General features: G+C 34.4%; 1 protein-coding gene across 1 annotated transcript; it reads right to left on the reverse strand.

Moving 5' to 3' along the window:
- Positions 1-5133: 5133 nt before the first annotated feature.
- On the reverse strand, positions 5134-10015 carry LOC143565206 (ribulose-phosphate 3-epimerase, chloroplastic-like). Its single transcript, XM_077052249.1, has 10 exons — positions 9936-10015; positions 8857-8968; positions 8170-8310; positions 7913-8026; positions 7755-7833; positions 5940-6049; positions 5804-5860; positions 5613-5682; positions 5432-5523; positions 5134-5324 (listed from the first exon to the last, which is right to left on the reverse strand). Exons 1-9 carry the CDS (start codon positions 10013-10015, stop codon positions 5474-5476), a joined length of 813 nt encoding a protein of 270 aa, XP_076908364.1. The 3' UTR covers positions 5134-5324; positions 5432-5473.
- Positions 10016-15764: the final 5749 nt, after the last annotated feature.

Below are 15764 nucleotides of genomic sequence, written 5' to 3' on the forward strand. Positions count from 1 at the left end.
TCACTTCAAATCAATTATAAATTTATACTTATCATTTTCACTTAATAACCAAACTTTCAAAACCCGTATAGTCTCGTTTAAACTCGTTAAACATGCATATATATATATATATATATATATATATATATATATATATATATATATATATATATATATATATATATATATCGTTTGTAAAACTTTAAAATTTATTAACATCTTCATTTTTAAGATAAAACACACTGTTAACATCAAATTTCCGTAAACGTTATAATATTCAAATTTACTATTAAATTAATGATAATTAAGTAATACTTTTTGTTAAACCGTTAAATTAATTTTATTACGATTCGTTAGCGTTAACTCGTAAACTTTGATTTGGTAATGTTACCTTTAAATTCGTTAGATTTTAATTCGTTCATTAACTTTAATTCAACAACTTAGTTATATTCGTTCGAGATAAGCATTATCAATAAAAATTCATGCTTCGTATTAATATTAGATTATTAATTAAATAACATTAAAATATTATAAATCGTTAAAATCCGTTAAAGTTTAAATATAATTTTAAAATGCCATAAAATCCGTAAAATACAGAATATCGCTTTAACCAAAGTGTTTAACTTTTATAATCTCGTTAACTAGATTTCATTTTTGTTTTAATTATAGTTCTTGAAGTTTGGTTGCTTCGATTTCATTTTTGAGCTTTCAGTTTATATTTCAAGTATATCTTCGATTTCGAGGTGAGTTTCTCACACCCCATTTTCAACGGTTTTATACATTTAGGGGTAGCACATATATCCAATCTATTCAATGGTTTATCGAGTCATTTACAAAACTGCAATTCATATCATGGACTTGTGTGTCTACTTGATTACTTGCTCATAATTACTTGTTCATGGATGCCTCAATAAGTATGATCATACGCCCCCCCCCCCCCCTTTGCATTCAGAACCATTGTTTCGAGTGGAAAAGGGACCCCCGATCCGAGTACGTTGGTTGTTACCGACTGGAAAGGACATTGCATGTGCTTTAGTTACACTTCTCACAAGTTTCATGGAATTGCATGATTTTTACGTATTTATATAAAACTTATGTGAACTCTCCCACTATTAAATTAGTTGACCGTATTTTATATTTATGATACAGGTATCGTTAGTAGAAGATGACACACGGAGAAGATACTAGACTTAGGTTATTTAAACCAATGGACAAACTATTTTGTTGTATTTATGTTCCTTGTACTTCTTGTTTAAACTTGTGTATTTGAAGTATTAATGAATTAATGATAATATTGTCACTTAATAGTGTCACATGTGTTTGAACAATCTGTACGTCACACTCGGGCGTTTCCCCTTTATCCGGGGTGTTACAACTCTCCAAAGACACTTCTCATTGACAAGCTTCTTGACCTAGGGCGTCACTCCATCGTCCCATACCTTATGGGACAAGAGAAACCAAAGAGGCCAGGTGTTACACAATCTTTCCCATCACCTCATTATCACCCAAATCCTCAACAACCTTCTTCGCTGCTGGGGAATACAATGACGAAGAAGGTCCAAACAAACATGGGCCCTATTCAAGACATCCCCGTTACAAATCTTCCACGATGGAACATACACAGTAGTAGCTTCGTAAGAGGAAGCATCCTCATCATCAGTAGCCTGGGAAGCAACACTCTTTCCCTTAATCTTCTCCAAATTGATAGCTTCTTTTGACCTCCCAACACTAGCAGGCTCGTTCTCCTTCTCCGCCACTTTACCAGCAATTGTGGAAGTTGGCTTCTTAATAGAGGCCTTAGCAACCTTCTTTGGTTTAGAAGCCGAAGCTTCATTCTCGGCACTTGGCTTCACAGCAGATTCCAAGGGCGAAGGAGTTGGGCTCTGAAGAGTCTTCTCTGCGCCAGAGGGAGTGAAACTAGTGATGGAGGCAACAAGAGCAGCATCCAAATCCATAGGATCGATATCAGAAGAGTTGTGAACTAGAGTTGCCTTAAACCTTTTGTTGCTCCGAAGGGAAGCAGAAGCTGCCTTCCTTATAGTGCCTTTAGGAGGAAGAGATGTAGAGGATGAAGTAGTCACACGATCACCAAGTTGACAAAAGTCCTTAGTATTCTCAATCACGTTGGGATGGCCATGAGCAACATCAGTTGACACAAAGGTCGTAGTAGAAAAATCATCAAGTTGAAGAAACTCTAAAGCACCAATCTCTGCAAAAGAAAAAGGTAAAGGTTAAACCAAAAAAGCAGAAATAAACATACCTTTCTCATCAACAAAAATATTGCGTTCGGTATGAGGGTTAAACCATTTGATGCTTAAACCTAAGTAAACAAGGAACTCCTCCGGGAAGGTCCGAAGCTTCACTGAAATAGCACGAAGGTTCTCCAAAAAAACAGCATCAAAAACCTCAACCTTAGGCTCGACAGAGTTCAATGCAAGTTCATGTTTCCTCCAAACAGGGGAAAATGGCAAAATGGATTCCGAAACAAAAAAGAACTTATCTTTCCATGGGGAAGTGAACCCAACTGTACTTGAAATCAATCCCGCTTCACAATGAGTCTTCTCCACGGTAAACCAATTTCCATTCTTAGCCAACTGAAAAACCTTCGATACATCCAAAAGGTCAGCATCATACCCAAGAGAACGGCATACTACCTCAAAATGTAGTATCTGAGCAACCCTAATAGGGATTAACTGACAAAGAGAAGCGTTGTGATGCCTCAAAAAGCTCACGAAAAACTTAGTAAAAGTATACCAAAGGTTACATTGGTCAAAACAACGAGTATAAATAGGGATTTTGCCGGGAAGAACACTAGACAGGGGAGTAGAAGATTTGGGTAACTCTGGCTGAAGATCAGCCCCAATCCCATAATCAGAGCAAAACCGATCATATTCTGGTTGGGTTAGTTTCGAAAATTGAGTCGCCATATCACCTTTAGAACCCATAATTGAAGAAAACAGAGAAGTAAAAAAGCTTCTATCTTAAATAAAGGAATGAAACAAGGAAGAAACCGCCAGAAAAGGAAGTTGTAACTAGTGATAATTAAGCGAAAATAAAGGAATATGATGAAAGTGGCGATCCTCTAAGGCTATAAAGGGATTCTTTGAATTTCAAATCCCTAATAATATGGACAGTTGGGAGGTCAGGATTAACATAGCTATAGCTATGTCAGTTGGCTACATAATGAGTTCCTGACACAAAGATCAAATCAATTGGACAAGGCAAGCAGCAGCCGCCGTCATATTAGCACATCACAATAATGACTAATAGTTTCTCAAAAGAAGCTTCAAGCTCTTACCTTTAGAATAAAACATGGAGTCTTAAACTCACGAGCTTCTAGCTTCAAAACAAAAGAATCATAACGAAATCACAAAACAAATAATATGGCATACGATAGGTCAACGCCATAAGCTCCTAGCTTCTAGCCCTAAAGTTCAGAATCTGAAGCTCTTGGTCACAAGCTTCTAGCTTCCGGACCATACGTTATAAACATTTTCCATCTTAAGGACTTCAATACACAAGTCCAAAACAGCAAAATGGGTATATGCATTGGTCTATGAAGAGGCATACCGCTGAGCCCAAAAGCATTAAACACCCAGGGGGGGGGGGGGGGAATCCAGAAAAAGAAAAAGAGTTTAGTCACAAGCATTCATCATTACAATCCAAATACTCCTGCCTTGGGGGCTGATGACGTGGGTACCCCTACCCACAAGCTAAAGAAGCTTAAGAATAAAGGAACAACAAATACAAGCTTATAAGCCAGGGAAGCTTAGGAAAAAGAAAACAATAAACATAAGCTTCCAGACATGAAGCTTGACACTTGACCAGCAAGGTTCCTAAGTTGATTAGGAAGCTCCTGCTACAGTAATGTCAGATAAAGTCATAGCTGACAAAAGTTGGTGTCTACCATGAAGTAAAAGTAATAAGAAGACAAATAAAAGCTGAGCAAAGTTTATATGGAAATGGCATGCACCCAGCCTACGTAAGTTGAAAGGAAAGCTGACATTTTCATCTTAAGAAGCTTCAGCTTCCCAGGGAAGCTTCCGACTGCCTATATAAGGAACACTTCATCAAAGGTATTATCATTCCATCTTCATCCCGTTTTCTCTTAACTCTCTCTTTACACTCTTGCAACCTTATAATCGTATCATATCATTGATTCTTATGTCGAAGCTTAATCATAGGAGACCCCCTCCTATGGTGAGACTAACCGGTCGTGTTTTCTTTGATTCTTAGCAGGCATAGAAGCTCTGGTTAGGATATACTCTTGGATTGCCATACTCTTGTTAGCTACATCGTTGTAGCAACACACATCAATAACACACTTTCATCCTACCTCTTCTCAACTAAATGACCACCACAAATCAAGAATACAAGTGTTCACCTCTCTAATGAAATTACCCCAAATCAAGAAATCTGTGGATTAATTTGAGATCCCGAAAACCGATCTCTCTCTCTCTCTCTCTAGTTCAACCTCCGGTTGTATTCCTCTGCAAGCCGCCAATCAATGGTATTTGTTTATTTAAACACACAGTATATATTGTAGAAACACACCTGCTGCAACGCACGGGTAAAATAACTCTTTTGTATTAAATTTTGGAAAAAAATATAAGATAATTTCTTCCTTTTACACATAAATAATGGCATTTTCAAGAAATGAGTTGGATTATTGTAAATAACTAATAAAGATAATAGAAGTATGAGTGAAATTTTATTGTTTTCGTTTATTTGTTTTTGTTTCATATTCAAGAAATTACAAAATAAGATCCTGTTTGGTTCGTGAAAATTCAAACCCAGGTAACACGGCTTCGATATAGGTTCTCCAACTCATATGGCAGTAAGTTTGAGAGAGGCCGGGAGAGTGACGAACAATGAACCGGATCAAATCTCAAATGTTGATTCCTATTCCGGATCAAACGACAATGGTAGGTACAAATCACGAAAAAACTAACGCCTGCTGAAACAAAATCGAATATCAACTGGAAAAAATGAGCATCAATTTATGAAACAAATTAGACGAAATGAGCATCAATTGCTGAAACAAAATGGAATATCAACGAAAACACTAACGCCTGCTGAACAAATTAGACGTTTAGTTGACTCCAACAGTTTTTTGACACCCCTAAGATCAGCACAACCACAACTATACAGATGAGTTCTTGTGTGCATATAAAAATATTACCATCTTTTTCATCATTCACCATTAAATATGTTTTTTTGCTAAAATGTACTATAAACAAAATTTAATTACACTTCAATATGCTACAAATGCAACTTCAGTAGTTCTTATTTGAACACCATTAAGAAACAAAAGACGGGTCAAATTCGATTCCTTGTGTTCTTTGCTGCATATGCAACATTTATAATCATAAAAACACATTTCAAGATTCATCGATAAACAACTAATGAATTCAAATAATGTCACAATATTAGGAAAAAAGAAGTTTCTTACAGATATAATGAATACTGAAATCGCATCTGTACTAAAAGCGTTCTATGCAGGAACCGCCACGGGTCTAGTGCTGGTTTTGATACCTTTTATTGCTGTCAAACAAATTGAAGTACAGAGAAAAAAAAAGTTATAAAAAACATGAAACATAAAATAAGGTTTACATTTTTAAACTTTTAATTACCCGCAGCATAATCTTTAGCTCCAAAAACAGCAGAACCAGCAACTAAAGCATTGGCCCCGGCCTCAATAACCTGTTCATCGTGTATAACATTTGTATAGATTATTTAAATAATTACTGTGTTAAATATGATTATAGAAAGAGCATTTTTATGATAATAATCTAAGTCTTTGATTTACACTTTCACGAAATACCTTGTATGCGTTAGCGGGAGTAACTCCACCGTCTACTTCAATCCACGGGTTAACACCCTATTCATCAAAATAAAATAAAAGGATTAATCAATAATAATGTAAACAATATTATTTTGTAGAAAATATAAATAAATACCTTCTCTACACACAGTCTCCTCAAATCTGAGATCTTCTTCACTTGGCTTTCAATGAAACTTTGGCCACCAAATCCAGGATTTACGGACATAATCAACACCAGATCAACAACTGTTAAAATTACAACTTTATTTGTCACACGAAGTTTGTACTGTTTCCAGATTAACAACAAATTCTTAGTCTTGTAAACGAACCAAAAGAACACGAGCATGTTCATTAACCGAAAAAAAAAACGATTGGGCACGAACAATTAAACAAACGAGGTTTTCTTGTTTGTGTCCGCTCGTTAAGAAGATGAACGTGTTCTGTGCAACGGATCAGAACCACGAGAACCGAACCGGAACTGGAACCGAAAAATGACTAAAAAACAGAACCGGAACCGTAACCATTTATAGTAAACCGGTTCGGGTCTATAACCGGTAAAGTCGGTTCTCGCTAATCGGTTCTATGCCAGGACCGGTTCGGTCGTTTATTTATCAAATGGGTAGTCCAAACCTTGCAATTTATATAATTGTATGTCTTCTTTCATGATTAAATTAATTTAGATTACAACATATACATCCACTATATTTTTAAAATTAATTTAAATTACAACGTAAACATCCATTAATAAAACCTAATTGCTGAAATTAAATAAATAAATAGTGGCGATAGATTAAAGAAAGATTATATCATTTTATATTATAGTACCTAACCCTGAATCAAAATTGATCTTGGTGGCTAGGTATTGAATGCAAAGAATGAAGATTTGAATGAAAGAATGATTGAATGGATGTCAGTTAATAAGTTATCTTGCAAGAAATGGGGATTGGTAAATTTATTTAAAAAGTTTATAATATTCTGGTTCTTCGCTTCCACGTCTAGAACCGCGGTTTTACCCGAAACGAACCGTGAACCGTTTAATGCAAATACAGAGAACCGAGAACCGTAAGGTAACACACGTTAGCGGTTTTGAGGCACCGGTTTGGTTCTGGTTCCTCGATTCTGATTGTTCCGACCCATTTCTTGCTCGCCCCTATGTTCGTTTGTGTTCACTCGTAAACAATATAAACAAACGAATGATTCACGAACGGAAATGAATGAACTTGAACAAACGTAAAGTAACGACCATAAATGAATGCAAACGAAAGGACACAAACAAATTTAAAGGAGCGAACGCAAATGAACATGAATGAAAAACAAGACATGTGTTCATGCTCATTTGCTTAATTAATGTAAAAAAACTTTTTTTGATGCTTGTTAGTTTATTGGCTGAACGAACATAAACGAACTTCCCGCCGGACGGTTTATGGAACGTTCGGTTTGTTTACAAGCCTATATATACACATGAAAAGTTGAATGTAGGAATGTAAAAGAACTTAGCGAACACGGGCAGGCCATGTTTGTGTTTGTTTGTTTCAGAAAATGAATGTGTGTGTGTGTGTTCATTAGCAGTGTAAACGAACGAACATAACTAGACATACATGAACAAACATAACTAAGATAAAACTTAGTAAAAGTAAGTATGAACAACAATGTGTTAAACCTAAAAAGTTATTAAAACTAGACTAAACTGTAATTGAAACTAAAATTTTAAAAAATATATCAATGATATAAACGAACAAAAATAAACTAACTTAAACGAGTGAACAAAACTAACATAAATGAACGAACAAGAAATGTGTTCATGCTCGTTCGCTTATTAACTAAACGAATATAAACAAACTTCCCACCGAATGATTCACTGAATGTTTAGTTCATTTAAATGCCTACATGAAAAGTTGAATGAGTTAGGGACTTAGTGGTGTTGGTGGTGTGGGTTTGGGGTACAATTTACCATCAAGGACATATTCGATCGTGCTCAATGGTGTAGCAGGGTTCAAAACAACTCCAGCTTTGGCTCCAAGACCTTTAATCTGAATAAAAAAATTTTAAGTTCAAAAAAATATTTTATAAAACGAAAACGAGTCAAATACTACACACGGGAAATCTTACTTGATTGAGGGTACGGTGCAAATGGATAGTGGAAGATTGTTCACAATGGACACTGACAATGTCGGCTCCAGCTTTAATAAAGTCAGGGATTCGTTGCTCCGGTTCAACAATCATCTGTAACACTTCAATATCTCAATTAACAAATAATAACAAATAATAATAATAACAGCAACAGCAACAGCAACAACAACAACAACAACAATAATAATAATAATAATAATAATAATAAAAGCTCTAACTTATTAAAGAAGAGATACCAGATGCACATCTAAAGGCAGATCTGTGACGGGCCGTAAAGCATCAACAACAAGCGGTCCGATTGTAATATTGGGAACAAAACGACCGTCCATTACATCAACATGTATCCAATCACACCCTGCCACCTCAACGGCTTTAACCTATAATATGAGAAAATTATAAGGTAAAACAGCAATAGAGAAAGGGAGGGGGGGGGGGGGTAGGAGGTGGGGACGCGAAAAAACACTAATTTTTGGGCGATAACATGAGCAAAAGAAAGCATTTAGTTTTCCAATCTTAAAAAATTATGAAGTGTAAGAAATTGGTTGAAATACAATATTTTTTAGTCTCCAGAAATTTAAAAACATATGAACAAATTTCGTTTATTTATGTAACCTATACATGGCTAGGTAAACGTTTAAAAAAAATTGAAAATAATAAACAAATTAGTTTAATTTTCTTTTGTGCATTACATATTAGTTTGTATGCAATAATTAAAAGTTATAAAAAATATAAACCATTGATAAAAGATTAAACGTTAATGGTTTGTTCTTTTTGTTTTCGAACTAATTTAGTGTTTTCTAATGAACATAAGTGATTATTAAGACAAAAACATGAAAACAAAATGTTTCAAGTATTGCAACTAACTCTAAAAAGACGCATAAACTTATTATTTGGAAACAAGATAAGGAAACAAAGAACGGTACCTGTTCTCCCAACTTTGCAAAGTTTGCAGAGAGAATCGAGGGAGAAACAATGATGTCACTTTTTGAGAAGTTATCGACCCGAGAAGCCTTAACGACAGTTTTATATGCTCTCCTAGATACACAAATTAGGAAATTTAGAATATTGCATTAAAGATTTATAATTTTGTATGTATTTGAACTACAATACAAAAGAGAAATACAATAACCAACTTTTCTCAAACATATGAACAAAGTATTTCAAGTTGTTATCTGCTGAATTCAAGTTCAGTCCTAAAGTTAACTTGATTGAAAAAATATTCTAGAGAAAAACAACAATTTCCACTATTATTGCATCAAAGAAAACAAGTTAAATTTGGGTTATTAAAGTATAAATCGTTATTGCAGAAAGAAATATTAGGAATCACCTCTGCTGATCTACAATTAACAATTGGGGGTTGTAACTGTAACAGAATAACCCATTTTCGGAGTTGTGACTAAAACCGAATAACTAATTTTGGGAGTTGTAACGATAACTGAATAACCAATTTGAGGATTGTAACTGTAACTAGAGGTGCATAAACCGGCTTAAAACTCTAAGCTGGTTCAAGTTAAACCGGTTCGGTTTGGTCAACAAAAGTCAAAACTAGTTTATGATCAGCGTCGGTTTGGGTTGAAACCAGTTTCATGACAAGGTTACGCTCAGTTTTTGACTGTTTTTGGCCGTTTTTTAACGGTTTTGGCCGGTTTCAGTTCGGTTAACTGGCCAGTTCGGTAGTGAGAATTACACACCGGTTCGAACAAACAGTTTCAATAGATTCCAAACTGGTTTCAACATAATCTGTTTCAAACTGGTTCGGTTTCGATTATGTTTTTAGGTCGGTTCATTTAACCGGTTCTTTTTTTGCCTACCTCTTAAGTGTAACCAAATAACCATTTGAGGATTGTAACGAATAACCAAATAACCATTTGAGTTATTATATTAACCGAACCGAATTCCTCACCTGTTATTCGGTTTGGTTTGAACCATACTAAACTCGATTCGGTTAACCAAATAAACCGAACCGATAAACACCCCTCCCCAATTAGCTTGAGAAATTCACCTTGTGGGTTGAAAAACAGAGGGTTTGCGAAAGCCATTAATCTGTGATTGAACGAGGGTGGTCGATGAAGCAGTTGACATTTTTTATCAAACACTTGGTGGGTACTTTATCAAATTGGAGCCAGTAGCGATATTGTGATTATGGAATAGTTTGGTGTGTGAATGTTGGAAAGGATTAAAGATTGACATGTGTATGGATAGCTTATCTGCAATGGTTGGCCATTGTTGCAGATAATGAGTTCAGTTGTGAAGGTGGGACCAAGACCACTACCCCTCTTCAAAAACAACTTGAAAGGTGTGTGGACAACACGACGTAATAATCGAACGTTTGAAAACATAAACAAATGTTTCTTTTCTTCTCTTTTCTTTTTTTTCCATTTATATAAGGTTGTGTACTATGAAGGGGCTTTATAAAGTCTTTCACAATAAAGCCTTTGGTTTAATGGCCACTATAAGCTTATCATTTATACCATATATAACTACCAAATGAGCTCGCGTGTTGCGGCAAGGACGTAAGAAAAATTAGGTCAGCATGGGGGGTTAGTTCGTTATGTTATCGGCATTTGATATTACAAAATTTGTAATGGATATAGCTTACGATATGAAAAATAAGAAATTTATATAGCAGCATTAACATAGCCACTATAAGCTTATCATCTTACCTGAACCGGCTTTGCTCATAAACGAACTGATGTGGGTTAAATTATAGGAGAAAATAGTTCAAAACACACTAAGAAACTCATAAGGTCTTAAATTAAAATATAGATTAACTAATCCAAATGACTAGCAATAATAATATCAAGGAACCATTTTAAGAGGACTTCATGTCATGATATGCATAGGTAGATTAATTGCAGCAAGTCAAAATGCATCAGATATCACAATGCATAACAATTTTAAGTCCCTCAATATGATCATGCTCCCCTAACTATGTAACACTCTTGGTTATCCTTTTTTTCTCTAAACTCGGTCCATTAAACTGATCCCTATTAAGATATTGAACTTGAGCGATGGCGGTGTTTGATGTTATGCTGCCGTTTATGATGTCCTTATGTTATGCATCACCTGATGTGCTTTACACAGTTATACTATTAACAAACTAACAGAAATGAACATGAGCACGTTAATTTTCTTAAACAACGAACACAAACAAGAAAACCATTTTCGTTTTAATGTCCACACATGTTTGTTCAGTTCGTTTAGAAGCCAAAAATTAGGTAATCTACTACAGACCTTGCTTTGTTAATTTCTGGATCTCGATGGACCATAAATCCATAATTGTTGCAGTTTCTCCACAATCAAAATCTAAAACAAAAGAACTCAGCATACAAATGAATTTAAAAAGCATAAGCTTTATATATAATTAAATAATTAATGGAAACACAGTTTCTAACAACCTCGTATAAAGACACATACAAAGTACAAGTGTACAATATATTGCAAGATTATCGACTCAGATTCTAATCCGCCTCTCTCTTCATTAGCCTTTTGCTTTGCAATTTCCTTCATTTTCTCAATCTGCAAAAAAAATTGTCCTAACTAATTGAAGATCATGAAATAAATTAACAAGATTAACAGAAATACTAAGAATAAGAAGAAAAAAAAATCACATTTACATTACACATAGCAGTTTCCTTTGCAATTTCCCTAGCCCTCCATTCATTGTCAACTTGGTGAAATTGTTCACGTTCTTATTGTAGAATATTACAACCAAAATATGGAAGGGAAAAAAAAACCCAATGAAAAGAGAATTCAAATCCAGGTATCACCTTTGCAAGCATTTGACCGACACATTGTCGCTTTCGTTTCCACCAAAGTTTTTTTCTTTTGTGTTTTTGCATCATCGAAGAACATTGCATTTGACATAGAGCACACTCCATTAGCAACCTCAATTACTATATTAATGAACATAAAACCGAAAAATCAAAAACACGTTTAATAATGTGTACAAAAATCAAGATAAATAGATCTCTATGACAAGGAAACTTTAATTAAATTCAAAAAATACATAAAACTAAACCTAATCTATATACACCGATGTTAACAACCAAGTAAACAAAATTATAAAAAACCAATTGACAGCAAAACCACACTCTCATAATAAATAATAATCATCATCATCATCGTACTCAGTAAATCCCACCAATACCAAAGCTATGGTAGGGTCTGAGGAGGGTAAGATGTAAAAAACCTTACCTCTAATAGAGAGGCTGCTTCCGGTGAGACCCACGGCTCGATAGTAGTTTTGCATCAAGCCTTGGACATAAGACGCATAACACTCAACCACCGGGACACTGGCCGATTGGTGTGTGTACCCTTGTCTTTTAGCTATCAATGCCACCACATGATACCTGATTAACCTTCCGCCACTTTGAACGTTATTTTCACAAAATTAGTAAAATAGCGTCAAAATTAGTGCAGTTTCACTTTTGCCCACCCGATGATTCACACATATATACATTATATGGGTGCACCGAATGATTACCTCAAATCCTCCCACCTGAAACATCAAATGTAGATCCATTCCCCTACAATCCCAGTGCAACAACTACATCATTGATGGAAAGTTTTGCAACTTAAATCTAAGTTTCAGCTGTTTTTAAGCCTAAAAATTCCATACTCACCATTTTTAAATCGGTTATTGATGTACTAAAATTAGTTTAATATTATTAATTAAAATTACACTAATCTAGACACTAAGTAATACTCTAGACTCTCTAAAACTCGACTAAACTACTAACCAGCAAGTTAACCGATCGACTCTAATAAAGCTAAGTAAGTCCGAATATCGAACCCACGAGACTCTTTAAACTACGTTTATTAGCTAATTAGACTCAACTACAGACACGACTTATTAATTTATATTTATTTGAGGGGGGTTTCTTAATTAAAATACTAATTTAAAATTATTATTAAAAACTAATTTAAGAAAATAAGTAAATTAAACGAAAACACAAGTTTGACTAAATAAGATGATGATGAGAAAACTACCTAGGCTAGAATCCCCTAAATTTCAGTTGTTAATTAACCGGGAAAATATTTAGTTATGGACTGGGATCGTAAAATAGACACCTAAGAGAAAACCCGAACAGGACCCATGACCCTTCTCAAAAGACACCTATGGGTTTCTAATAAGTTTTAACGCACACCAGTATTAAAAATCAAGTTTCCTTACAGTCACCTAATTATTTATAACTTAGTTCCTTTATACGAAATCCTACCTTACAGGACGGAAATCAAAGGCAGTTTAATATATTTAATTGATTCAATAGACAATAATTAAATAATCAAACATAGACGGACTCCTTATGAAGAACTAAATCTAGCAAGATTAAATAATAAAGATCTATCAATAACCTAGCACTTTACTGATTTGGGTTAGAAGCGAACTTAGGTTTATTTAATTAATAATTATTATTCATATGATCTTAATGCATATCAATCATAAAATAGTTAAAAACACAAAGTAGATAACCTAATAGCAACCTATCATGATGACAAACAATAATCAAGGCAACTATGGAATAATAACAATCAATCAAACAATCCTACGCATCCACATGCATCAATTTAATATAATTAAACCTTTTACTAAATCATAAAACCATAATGATAAATAAATCCCAAATCAAAACACAACGTCAAAATAGGTTCATCATAAGGCTAGGCTGTCTATAATGTTTAGCCTATCATTATAAAATCAAACAAAACAAACATAAAGGAAATCATGGAAAAAAATAATATAAACGAAAGAAAATAGGTGATAAAACCCGTAGTCTTCGTTCTTGATCGATTGGCACTTCACCGGCTGATTCCTTGCCTTCAAACACACCAAATATTGCAATCCTAAGCTCCAGGAAACTCCAAATTCGGCTCTGGTTCGCAGGGTATGCTTAGGATTAAGTTTAGGGGTGCTTATATAGGTTTCCTGGGCCCAAAACTGATAAAAACAAAGAAAATTCGAGAAATTGGGTGCCCAGAGTGCCGCGCGCGGGATTTTGCCTCCCGATTGCGCGGCGCTACGGGCTAGGAGTGGCTGGCCGGTCCGGTTCGTTTCCTGATACGGTCCAGTTTAATTCTGATGCTCCAGTTCACTGGTTTGGCTTGTTTTAGCTCTTTTTTCGCCCATTTTAACGATGAACAAGTCCCGGAACCTACATTATTCAATATGTTAGTAATATACAAATTCTAATAAAAACCAAACAAAAACTAATAAAATATTAATTAAAATATACAAGGGATTTATATATGTTTAGCATTATATCAAATATCCCCACACTTATCTTTTTTTCGCCCTTGAAAAAGTCTAATTGCAATGGGATCAGAATCGGAGAAACACGGTCTTAAAAACATATAGGTTATCTTAATTAATTACAGAGAACACAAAATCCGGGATTGACGATATTGTTATCCACTTAAACCTAGCCACCAGCCTATCAAGCCCCCACGCACATTAAGCATTTAAGTTCATGTGAAATTAAAAACCTATGGGTCTCACACCTTTTGAGTTAAGATCCACCTACCCCATCTCAAGCATAATAAAGACAATTAAAAATAATTGAGTTGAAACAAACTGGTTCAACATATCACCGTAAGATAAGAACCCCTTAATGGTAATAAGAAAATACACTTAGATGGAATTTATGGATGATAGGTCAAGTGCGTTTGTACGAGCTTGCCCTAGATATTATTGGACTTTGTCCTATATATATTTCCTAAGAAAATATTTATTGACTGAAAACTTTCGAGCCCCAATAGTGTATCCTCAGAGTCACTATCCCTTTGGTAACACGTAAACTCTCAGTCTCGTCTAGTATGTGCACTTCGACCTCTTTTTCTATTTTTGAGAATGTTTTTTTGGCATTTTTCATTACATAACTTTTCTCATTTTTTCTTTTCAGATCAACGTTTTGAATGCTTATTTATTTACTTATTTATTATTATTATTATTATTATTATTATTATTATTATTATTATTATTATTATTATTATTATTATTTTCATTGTGCACTTAGGCATCATTAACATAAAAATATATAACTAAAGACTAAAGCTCGTATAAAATTGGACATTTGCGGGGCGCCACCACTCTTTATTTATTTTCATAAAGCGGAGTGGCGTGCTAATTTTAAAGTGCATTCAATTCTCACCACCTTAGGGTAATTAGTTTATGGTAATACTGCCTATACCTTATCGGATTTCGTCTTCATTGTCCCCTCTATGATGAGAACCCACAAAATCTAAGATTTAATTAGGTTTATTAAGAATATACAATGGAAAACCTTTCAAGACTAGTTGGGCCTAACTGACACATCCCAAGCTTAGTACGCCTTCTTTAATTATATCTTATATTATTTGTAGTTTGAAAAACCGATTCTCGATAACTATCCTCATCTCCCATTTAAATGCAAAAAGAGACAAAATAAAGGGACATTTTTCAAAACATTTTTTTTCAATTTTTTTTAAAATCTAATTAAAATTTAACTAGGAATCAAATGTCCTATCCCTACACTTAAATTTAGCATTGTCCTCAATGCAAGAATAAGGACGAAAAATAAAAATAAACTCGAAATACAAAAAAAATAAAATCCTAAAAAGAAAAATAAACATAAACAGGCTAAATAATGGAAAGACTTAGCTGGTAATATGCGTATGAATATATGATGCCAAATTCTTCTTCAAAAGCTGCCCTCCAACTCCAAACGTGCTCAGTGAACGGTATCTCCTTCTCTAACACACGAACGGAAGCGGCAAAAATAACAAACAATATCTAAAAACATATCTTATCAATCTGATAGATGTTAAGCATTTAAATATTTTACCAGACCAA

Source organism: Bidens hawaiensis, unplaced genomic scaffold, assembly GCF_021521415.1.
Source record: "Bidens hawaiensis isolate Kalapana, Puna unplaced genomic scaffold, B.hawaiensis_p1.1 tig00022308_1, whole genome shotgun sequence".
In the NCBI taxonomy this organism is placed as follows: domain Eukaryota; kingdom Viridiplantae; phylum Streptophyta; class Magnoliopsida; order Asterales; family Asteraceae; genus Bidens; species Bidens hawaiensis.